The sequence below is a fragment of the Hyalella azteca genome, unplaced genomic scaffold, assembly GCF_000764305.2.
Source record: "Hyalella azteca isolate HAZT.00-mixed unplaced genomic scaffold, Hazt_2.0.2 contig1933, whole genome shotgun sequence".
NCBI classification, from domain to species: domain Eukaryota; kingdom Metazoa; phylum Arthropoda; class Malacostraca; order Amphipoda; family Hyalellidae; genus Hyalella; species Hyalella azteca.
In genome coordinates, this window is record NW_025932225.1 from 425,564 (window position 1) to 437,568 (window position 12,005).

The following is a 12,005-nucleotide window of genomic DNA, read 5'->3' on the forward strand; positions in this document are numbered from 1 at the left end:
AAGCATCGGAACAGAAACACTTGGATATAAAATCAATGAGTGAGAAGCAAAAATAGTAATTCAAGTGACGTATGTGGCCTAAGTTTTTAGTTAAGAAAGTGTTTCAAAAAACATTCCCTGTTAATGATTCGAATAATAGTGAAATGAAGTAATGATATACCTCTTAATCACTTCGATGTACGGTGACATATTATCACATCACTATTCATATTAATGATTTCTCACATTAATTGTTTTTCGTGAACAGAAGTTTAGCGAAGTAAAATCAGTGATTGCAGCAACATAAATTATTTTGTTAGTTTCGGTGATAGTTCATGTTGCACCTGTTACTGTGAAGCCTAATGTTGGTCACCGTTAAAAATGATCATAATTCATCAAAATTTTTAATTGTAAATTTTTGAAATGTACCATAATATGCTTAGGGGTTTTTATTTTCAGACACGAGTACTTGTGACAAAGATGGCGCAAGTTGGCAGGTGGATGCAGAAGCTGTAGCACAGGACGGCCTGTAGGACCTGCCTCTGGGGCGGCAGAGGGAACAGGGCGGGTGGGTAGAAGCTGTAACGTCTCGTTAGCCAGCGCAAACTGAACAGGAAAATGTAAAAGTTTGTAAGTGAATCTTTATAAGAGGATTTCTATCATCACCCTATCTCAATTTTGCATGATATGAATTGAAATGTAAATTCAATTCGGGGCTAACTTTTTAGGATTAGCGGGAAAATCGTTACCTGTGAGCAGTGTCAGAGGTGTTAATAGAGTTTGAATCCCGTCAGTATACGGCAGGTTATATAACCCATCGTATATAACCCCTCGTATAACCCTAGAGATAAATGATTATCGGTATTTCAATATCATCTATACATTTGAACTTATTAAGGAGCCAGTATTCATTGCACTGATATACTCAGAGGTGGGCAGTAGCGCGCTACATGTAGCGGCCGCTACATTTTCAGTTGCGGTAGCGGTAGCGGCGCTACATTTAAGGCAATGCTGCGGTAGCGGTAGCGCCCGCTACATATTTAAGTAGCGATACGAGGTTTTGCCGCTACAGCGCTACCGCTACATTTATAGATAAAGCCTTTAGCTTTAGATTTTATTTAATAGAGTTAAATATTATTTAAAAACCAGCATGATATATACAAAATATAAATTACAGAATAAAACTGTACGAAAGATTTCGGTGTAATGTTGTCAACCTCAGCCTGTTGTCAACTTCAACCCAACTCAACATGTTAGTTGTTACTTGTCAAGTTGTTACCAATTACCACGTACAGGTATTTTTTCATGTTTCAGTTTGCTTACAGTTATTTTTACATAGTTATTTTTATGTTTCACCTTCCCTACAAGGATGTCTACTTTAATCTACCAATCTCAAAAGTAATCCACGTATATATATACAAATACAAGACTGATTTTTTATATGTAAATGTGGATAATTTTTTAGATTGGTAGATTAAAGTACACATCCATGTAGGGAAGGTAAAACATAAAAATAACTGTTACTTTTATTTACTGTATCTAACCCGTACTAGTTCGGTTAGGACCGTTAGGTTAATTGCAATAAAGTTGCATTGATAGGTTTTGAAAATGTTTTATTCTCATTAAATGTTTATTAGTAAATCCCAATAGCAGAACAATAAATACTTAGAAATTACCAATAATTTTGGCCATTGTAGCGGCTAAAGTAGCGGCGCTACATTTTACTGTAGCGGTAGCGGTAGCGCTCGTTACAATCTAGTGGGTGTAGCGGTAGTGCCCGCTACATTTAGAGCATGTAGCGGTAGCGGTAGCGCCGCTACATTTCATAGTAGCGCTGCCCAGCTCTGGATATACTCGTATTTGCTACTGAGGATGAACATTCGGCTCACCTTCTGATAAGTTCCTTATAGTCTGTATAACGACTGCACGAGATATATTATAAATAAAAGTGCGGTAAAGACGCGGAATTTTTATTTATGAAATATCGCCTTCATGTCGACAATTTCGTGTTAAAACCTGGTTGTAGAAGGCAAATAAAATCTGAAGCAAATAACTCGTCAAAATAACGAAGAAATCGTTTGGTCAGAATCGATTTATTAAGTGTTCACTCAACATGGAGCAATACATTTTTAAATCCAACATTAATAAAACTCGATTGAACAAAAAAAATTAGCAGTCAAAATCAAGTAAAATTCTATTTACAAAAACCCCACAAGTCCAAAATAAGATTTTACATACATTTTTATTATACCTTTGATCACCAAAGATAATTACAACAAGTGGCTAATGATGCAGGTTAAAAAAACTTCGGATATTAAAACATGTAATAAACAAATTCCAATATTTGATAATGCCCATCACTCAACTGAAATTACTGAAACTTTTATCCTAGCTCTAGCAAAGGTTTAAATTATTTCCATTGCTTGAGCATGAATGTGATTACTATTGATATTGCATCGATTAGATCGCATTATCTTAAAAAAGTACAACATGCAAAATCATTAGATTTTAATGAGAACTGCAGGAGTAAACCCAATCTTGGATAAAAACTGGTGTTATATTTTAAGACATTCGCATAGAAACCAAATCTGAATACATCTATCCAGATTTATGGTGTAACAAGCACATTCGGTACTAAAATATCTCTCAAGTCGTTAACAATAATCTGAAAATGTATTGTGAATAAAGCTAGACTCATGATTGACACAATACAAGTGATACTACATATCAACGAAGATAACATTCAGCATTCAACTCTATTCACATAACTGAAACAATTAATAATTAAGAAAACAGCTTGTGTGGAGGGCAGTAAAGAATTTAGAAAAAATATACGATTTAAAAGGCTGGCGTGTGTAGGACAAATAACCTGGCACCAAGATTTGCTTCTGCACGTGAATGATTTCATGAGTTTACATTAGCTTTTTAATATTGCGTCTGAACACGTCGGAATGCATCCGATAAGTTGGAGGCAATCGACGGTGCCGTGAGCAAAAATGAAATTACTGAATAGTTAATTCTTTCATGGTCGATACTAACTTTCATGACGAAGATTATTGATGAAAGAAAAAAGAAAACGTTTGTAAAACAATGAAGTTCATTTAAAATTAATTTACTGGAAAGTGACGTTGACATACCGAGAAATGGAGACATTAACATTCATGTTATTATTTATTCAAATTTTCATTAACTATGGAACAAAATTTTACGATTGCGTGTTCATTAGGTGAAATTCTAATTACTGATGGAAAGTTTACCAATGGTTTGAAGAGAAAAAAGACTTCAGTTGTGTCATGTAAATTATGCTCGGAATAAGCATGAAATAAAGGAACCACTTGATATGGTAACACGAGCCTTCAGTGAGAGGTTAGGTTAAAGATGTCATCGCCTTCGTTAGTGGTTGGGTCACGCCTTGGCATTCCACATCCGCGCTAACCTATCGACAGAGCTGGGCAGCGCTACTTTGAAATATAGCGGCGCTACCGCTACCGCTACATGCTCTAAATGTAGCAGGCGCTACCGCTACCGCTACACCCACTAGATTGTAGCGAGCGCTACCGCTACCGCTACAGTAAAATGTAGCGCCGCTACATTTGCCGCTACAATGGCCAAAATTATTGGAAATCTCTAAATATTTATTGTTCTGCTATTGGGATTTACTCATAAACATTTAATGATAATAAAACATTTTCAAAACATATCAATGTAAATTTATTGCCATTAACCTAACCGAAATAGTACGGGTTAGATACAGTAAATAAAAGTTAGTTATTTCTATGTTTTACCTTCCCTACATGGATGTCTACTTTAATCTACCAATCTAAAAAATTATCCACATATACATATAAAAAATCAGTCTTTTATTTGTATATATGTATATGTGGATTATTTTTGAGATTGGTAGATTAAAGTAGACATCCATGTAGGGAAGGTGAAACAGAAAAATAACTGTGTAAAAATAACTGTAAGCAAACTGAAACATGAAAAAATACCTGTAAGTGGAAACTGGTAACAACTTAAAACAAGTAACAACTAACATGTTGACACTAGTAACAGGCTGAGGTTGACAATATTGCACCGAAATCTTTTATACAGTTTTATTCTGTAATTTATCTTATGTATGCATCATGCTGGCTTTTAAATAATAGTTAATTCTATTAAGTAAAATTTAAAGGCTTTATCTATAAATGTAGCGGTAGCGCTTTAGCGGCAAAACCTCGTATCGCTATTTAAATATGTAGCGGGCGCTACCGCTACCGCTACATTGCCTTAAATGTAGCGCCGCTACCGCTACCGCTACTGAAATGTAGCGCGCTACAGCCCACCTCTGCCTATCAAGCCACATTTCACAACGACCATTAGGTAACATTGTGATCTTTCACGGCCTTCATTACAATTGAACAACAGCATACTATCAGTAAATGTAATTATTAAGAGTTATCGCTTCTTGAATGCTGAAATAATGATTCAATGCATCAATTGCTTCTATTTCCTCGCAGTGTTTTTCGTCGAGTTTTGCCAGCGCGGTTTCTCACGGTTTGCCACCGGCACTTATGTTCCTATTAATCGTCTAGAGCCTGATCGTTTACTGAATTCTTGGTCATAAGACACTTAAGCAGAACTTAGTGTTCCCAATTGTTTAACCTTTCTGGGACTAAGTGTAAGTAAGCAAGTTCTTTCGTGATAATCTTTGTGAAGTTCAAGTAACTCGATCTTGCTATCCACTAAGTGACTTGTGACGTTTGAAGTTCAGTTCCATCTTGATTGCTCGCGAGACCTTGGGTGGCGCTACCAAGGGCCGCTGTCATCGGCAATTTTCTTCCATAAAAGAAGTTGCATTGCTTTAATTTTAATATTTCCCACTCGCCGGTACATTTAAATACAACTTAGCCAAAATGGAAGGAAAAGGTTCAATAATCCAGCGCTGAGTACGTTTCATCGAATTTTATTTAGGGACACACAGAAGCTGAAATTATTAGTAATAAGTCACAATAAATATAGAAAAACATGTAAGCTAGTTAATAGCAGTACAAGAAATTATTGAAAGCATTGTAGAAGGTTTACGCGTGAACTCATGGATACGGGAGTTTTCATGGGAAATAGTTGCTCAAACCAGGTTATAAGTTATAAAATATCCGAAGATTTGGTCAATATTTCTTCAGAAATTGCAGTAGTCCCTACAGATTGAACCATTGCCGAAAAATGCATAGAAACTTCAGAAATTAATATTATTAGAAAAATTTCGATAAATATCAAAATAATATCCCCAAAAAATTAACTTTGAAACCACACTCGATTTGAGCAAATAGACCATCAATACTTGCCATTACAAGCAACAAAATGACAGAACGGCCTCCATCACTTCCAATATTCGACATTACAGGAAAAGGGGCCGACACCCCAGACGATTATTTTCGATGAACATGAAATGTCTAATAGATGAACAAATCGATTGGAAATTAACGAACATGATCGGCAAACATAATCCTCGTGAACGCACACGTGCTGAAAAACATTAAGTTTTAATACTGAAGAAGTACGAAAATTCAAATATTATATAGTAGGCTGAAAATTTCTTACTTCTAGCCTGCCATTAGACCGCTAAGATCAAGCACGACCAACCCTGACATGGCCGTTACATTTTTGAACGCAATCAGTTAAGCTGCTGCTCCCGACTGGCGTACTGGGGCCATACTTTCAAAACTCGCTAAGTGAACGTAAGTACTTACGCTCTATTTTCTTGTCTATGATTGGTGTATTTTGCTTGAAAGGCCGTCAATGATTGGCTGATGAACTTACGGTCTCTTGTATTTTTTGAAAGTATAGGCCCTGGTTCCTCTCTTATAGGATTTAAACTCCAGCGCCAGGGAAAGTTACTGCTTGCGATAGTGCTGAAATTCTAATGTATTGTGAAATACCGTGATATTAGTGAATATATAATTGATTTGTTATGCTTAGGTATTTACTCATTCTTTTCTGATTTTAGGATCACGCGCTTTATCCCTTAACTCCTATCCTTGCTCTCTCTTTACACATTAGATTTATCACGGCTCTCTCGTGTCCAGTTCGCAAGTATTTGTTTCAGAGTATCCGAGTTGCTAATTTTTTAGTTAACTGTTTCCCATGTTTTTTTTAAGAATACCCGTTCTGATTTTCCTGCTTTAATAATTTATTGTTTGTAGCTTGCCATTGGCGTTTCAAATCCCGTCAAGTCCAAGCCTTGCTTACTGAACCAATAAAAAAAGTGTCTTAGTTTCCGGTCATTGGTAGGCGTGACGAGAGGACCATCCGAACTTTTGAGGTGACGCGACTAGTAGTCTAAATTTCCGAGGATAGTTCGTCACGTCAATATAATGTCGCTTGATCACAGGAACGCTTGCACCTTGCAGAAGCAGACGGCCGTAATGTCGGTCTCGAAACGCAGCCGAATGTAGCGAATGCTACCAGATGCAACTGCAACATTCGTGGTGATGGTAAAATTAACTTAGTGCAGTAAAAAACCAAGATATGCAAAAAATATATATACACGGATTACACAAGTCAAGCCTTATTATGGATGCAAATTCAGTCCGAAATGATTGAGAGTCTCATTTGAACAGCAGACAATAATTTTTTATTCGTTTGTTCAACTGGAGGCTAGAGGCAATAACTCCAATGTCGGTAGCAGTGTCATTGACTCGCCTGAATATAAAGGCGTGGGTAACAGCCTCACTCACTGGTCAAGGTATACTTCTTGTAGTCTGTGCCCTCACTCACTCACTGGTCAAGGTATACTTCTTGCAGTCTGTGCCCTCACTCACCCACTCGCTGGTCAAGGTATACTTCTTTTAGTCTGTGCCCTCACTCACTCACTGGTCAAGATATACTTCTTGTAGTCTGTGCCCTCACTCACTCACTCACTGGTCAAGGTATACGTCTTGTAGTCTGTGGCCGCGGTGCTCGGAGTTTTGCCGATGATTGGATCTGTGGCCCCGCCGGTGTTACCTGCCTGTTGTCATTATATTGATGCAGAATTAATTACTTGGTTTTCTTATTATAACTGCTTGCATATATAATAAATGTGGTTATATCATTACAAAATTGCTTGTGGATCCGTAGAGCTCATTCAATGCTACGCTCAACCAGGTTTTAACGAAGTAAAATTGACAAATTCTTTGTATTATATATAATGCATCGTATAGATAACATAAATGGAAGTTATTTATGTCCAAGTATTGTCCGAATCTTTAATTTTAGTTTCAATTCGTTTTCAGGTATTTTATTAGTTACTATTTAATATTAATGTATCATTAACTGGAAAATTAATTACAACTGAGTCATTATGGTTGCGGCACACTTCTTGAGATGATGAGAAAAGAGTAAGATATGATGACAATGTGAATCATTGTCATTGGTTAAAAAGTAAAAGAGGTTACACAAAAGACTGCTATTGTTATAAGCACCAATTCACTAATTCCGTGCAAATTTGCACGCAATTATTTCTTACTTTACATTAGAACGACCGCGACTTTTCTTATGACAATTAATAGCGTATGTTATGAATCGATGGCAAACAAATAACACTTGTCCGCCGTGAGTGAATTTATGGCACAACATCTTCTTAATTTGTCAGTATTTGTGTCTCTACTAAACTTCTAAAGGCCTCTCCCTCTAATAACGAGTGCATGTTGCTCTAATTAGAAGACTCTTTCTGTATATGCACAACTTACTTGGCTTTTGCATAGTTTCTTGTCGGATTATATCTTTGATCCAATTAATTCCCCAAAAAAACTTTTCTCGCTCACCCGGACAACAACGTTCCTGAAGTATAGGACATCGCCGAAGGCTGGTCCTGTGAGAACCACCGTCCTGACGGGCAGACTGGCCTGCAGGTCTACCATCACCCAGTTGTCCTCGTCTACGGTACAGAAGCAGTCCTCCATTGTGTTGTAGCATGTAGTGCCAGCCGTCTGAAGTATCAAGTGTGTTATCATTATACAGGGTTAATCTTTTTGATAGACCCAATGCCATAAATTCGTATATATCTGAAATACGGATAGATTACGTTTGAAAAATAATTATTTAATTGATGTGCACAATTATCACCAGCATATCTGCAGGAGAATATCCAGTGTAGGTCCCGCCAGTGGAGACGGGCTTGCCCATGGCGACGTCGACGGCCGTAACGGGCGCCATCCGTTTTGGCCAATACGCCACAACGGTCGGCTCAGGGAACGTAACTGCTTCGTAACTCGGGTCCGTTTGGAACGACCACACCGAGCACATGTCGTCTGTTCAACAACGTGTTTTCCATTTGAAATTTTACGCACATAATACTTGTTAAGTTCTAGTAATTCATACATGAAAGGTGGGCTTAACTCCTCAAAACTTTTTCATGTTAATATTTTAGTAAATATATGAAGGTGAACATTAAAATAGCTATATACCATTAATAATTTAGATCAAACTACTCCGGGTCTGTTGTTGATCAAAATTCGCTTTAACAGAGTCGGCAGCGCTCAAAACCCAGTAAAGCCATGAATATGTTTTGAAGAACCACAAGGAATAGGCAGTGAAAACTTTATTAGCTAAATTGATGTAAAATATATTTACGGTATTTTACGTTCATTTTTGGATATAAAATTTCATTAAATTTTGATGGGATGACGGCATACCTGACACTGAGAAGATGGTACATGTATAAATTATGGTTGGATGACAGCATACCTGACACTAAGAAGATGGTACATGTATAAATTATGGTAGGATGACCGCATACCTGACACTGAGAAGATGGTACATGTATAAATTTTGGAAGGATGACCGCATACCTGACACTGAGAAGATGATACATGCATAAATTTTGATAGGATGACAGCATACCTGACACTGAGAAGATGGTACATGTATAAATTATGGTAGGATGACAGCATACCTGACACTGAGAAGATGGTACATGTATAAATTATGGTAGGATGACGGCATACCTGACACTGAGAAGATAGTACATGTATTCTCTCGGATGCAGAAGCTGTAGCACAGGACGGTCTGAAGGACCTGCCTCTGGGGCGGCAGAGGGTATAACGTCGGGGGGCAGACGCTGCGATGCCTCGACTCGTGAGCCAGCGCGAACTGGGATGAGATGGCAAACATAGAGCGAATGTAATTTCGCCAATTTAACATCTTGAATTTTCAATAAGACTTAATTTTATCTTTTGACCTTGAATGATATATATCTCGTGTATTTATTGATCATTGTGTATCAATAATACACAACTCATTGTTTTCTCTTGTTCATCAGGTTATCATCATTTATTTTCCGCTTGTAATATATAATTAAAATATTAATAAGAATATTCTGAATTTCTTGGAAGCGAGCGAGAAGGAGAAGAATTTGAACCGTCGCGTCAAGTTCAGTATATGTAGATAGATCGAGTTGCCGATCCTGTAGCAGCGTACAGGTTTTATACTGACTTGCTCTACGAAATTTATATCAGAGCCAAATGCAGGAAGTGTTTCAGTATTAGGACATTATGATCCGTCCATTTTCTTGAGTGATTGATTAGGGTTTACTTGCAAGGATTTGTGTAATGAAACTCAGCATCAGCCAAGGTATGACTTAGGAATTGTTCTGGTGTAATGTTAATATTTGACTGTATCTTTATACGTATTTCTGTGCTAATGCAAAATAACTCGAGATTAGTTTGAAATAACTCTTTGTTTCGTATTGAAGATAGTGAAGGCTTTACTTCTTTATAGGCAGTCTACCGCGAGACCAACCATTGCCGCCTATTCTGCCGCTCCAGAGCTCAGTTTCTATAGTGTTAAGATTACCAAATTAAAGTTCCTTAGATTTGTGCTAATTTCCATTCATACTTTTTATCGTTCGTGTTTATTCTTAAATTATTGTTTCAAAAGAGTAAACCTAATCAAACCTCGACTCGCAAGTTCGTCTCACCGTCTTTGATTTTAGTCTTGGTCGGGTTAGTACAGGAATTGATTGTGTTTGGTTAATATGTTGGCTTTCATTATTAACTGACCTTTTGAAAAGTCCCCGAGAGTTTGTTTGTCGACAGCGCATGATGAAACAAAAGGAACAATGTTGTGACCACCTGAATGTTCTTGGAGTAAAATTTTCGCTTCATTGCGAAAATTGTTCGCATGAATGTTTTGCCTCAATTAAAGGATTTGTATTTGGTTTTAATTTTGGGTTATATTATTCTTGCAAAATTCATTTGCCGATTTAATCGTTAAAATGTGAAGGCATTTCAACACCAAACCGCAGGCACTAAACGTGGTCACGCAAAACTGAAACACTCCTTCGCCTACCTCCACTTCTGATGAACTGTGTGTCATGCCTCTGCCAGCAACCAGGGTCAGCATTTATAATTCAACATCATTCGTGATTATTCTTAAGCTTCTAATCAACGATTATTCTTATATTCAACCAAATGGTTATTTTAAATGAAAGTTTAAAATGTTCAAGGAGTTTAAAAAGAAAATTGCAGTTGAAAAACGTACGTCTCATGATGTTAGTGCAAAAAGAATGTAAGCGACTCCGCAGCCGAACAATGAACAACTTCATACGATATCAAACATGGCTATTAGTAAGAAAAGTTTGATAAAAACCTAATGAATAATAAATTATTATGTGAAAAACTTTTCCGATTGGGCTGCAATCATGGTCGACTATGCCTCGAAATTATTCTTGATATATAGAGAGTATTTTATTTGAATTGTAGGCACATGGTTCACTTTCAAACGGGTCTCTCACGTACATATGAAATTAAATAACTGTAATTAGTTCATAAATTAATGTTTTTGCAATTATAATCGATTCTAATCGAACCTAATGAATGTAAATGAGTTGTGTTTATTTTCTCGGTAATTCATTGCGAATAGAAAATTCATCACAATATTTACTAGAGTTAAGAATTTCGGATAAACTGTTATCAAATAGACGAAAAAACATGGCAACTGTCGATGAATTCTGTGTATGAATAGCTGAGAAGTTTAATGATCTTAAAGTTTGAAAGATCTATAGTCTGTGAGACTGAAAACTTTTGACAAGTAATAGACGATTTGTGATACTCAAGAGTTGTTAGAGCAAGACTGAATTTCACCCTAAGTAATTTTGTCATCGAAATAAAACGGAAATAAGAATTTGCTTCATAAAATACTACATTTTTAATTTCAAACGTAGCAATCATTATTTGTGATTGTACTAAGTTCGTTGGTTGAAGAACGTTTCTCAAACTAATAGCTGACTCAACACACGACGACGTACTTTTTAAAACAAAAATTTTACTAATAATGACTAGAAAATGTTAAACAGAATAACCATTATTGTTCATTAATGTTTATTTTAACAAGAGCGTTGAGAATTGTTCACAATTTAGTAACGTAAATCCTTATCAAAAATAATTGAGGTAAGTTTGAAGCATTGTAAAGGCCTAAGCGCTTGATCGCAGAGCAGTTTGTCTTGCCGGAAGTGACAAGGTTAGCCCACGAGACATTTTTCCTACCCTGGTGCCTCAGGTTGTGGCAGGGCCAGCCTACGTGCCATTTTGAGTACCCTGGTGCCTCAGGTTGTGGCAGGGCCAGCCTACGTGCCATTTTGAGTACCCTGGTATCTTAGGCTGAGGCTGGGTCAGCCTACGTGCCATTTTGAGTACCCTGGTACCTTAGGTTGAGGCAGGGTCAGCCTACGTGCCATTTTGAGTACCCTGGTACCTTAGGTTGAGGCAGGGTCAGCCTACGTACCATTTGAGTACTCTGGTACCCGCATATCATAAGTTTGTGGCAAGTTCGTGAAGATATAAATGAGTGCATGATGATTGCAGATGTACATATATTGATAATCAGGTTACAAAATTCATAAAATTTACAATGTCATAAAACTAGGGAATTAAGGAGCATGGGCGGACAAATCCAGTAACAAATTAAAGAAATACTATTGATAAAAAAGCAAAATAACTAAGCTATAGACACAACAACTGAACTTTAACGCGTCATGAACAAAGCTTGAATTGAACAAGGCAATGAAT

At 36.9% G+C, this 12,005-nt stretch overlaps 1 protein-coding gene across 1 annotated transcript; it reads right to left on the bottom strand.

Moving 5' to 3' along the window:
• Nucleotides 1-6,871: 6,871 nt before the first annotated feature.
• Nucleotides 6,872-8,244, bottom strand: LOC108667973. The gene is made up of 3 exons (XM_047884462.1): nucleotides 8,065-8,244; nucleotides 7,764-7,928; nucleotides 6,872-6,967 (listed from the first exon to the last, which is right to left on the bottom strand). Exons 1-3 carry the CDS (start codon nucleotides 8,242-8,244, stop codon nucleotides 6,872-6,874), a joined length of 441 nt encoding a protein of 146 aa, XP_047740418.1.
• Nucleotides 8,245-12,005: the final 3,761 nt, after the last annotated feature.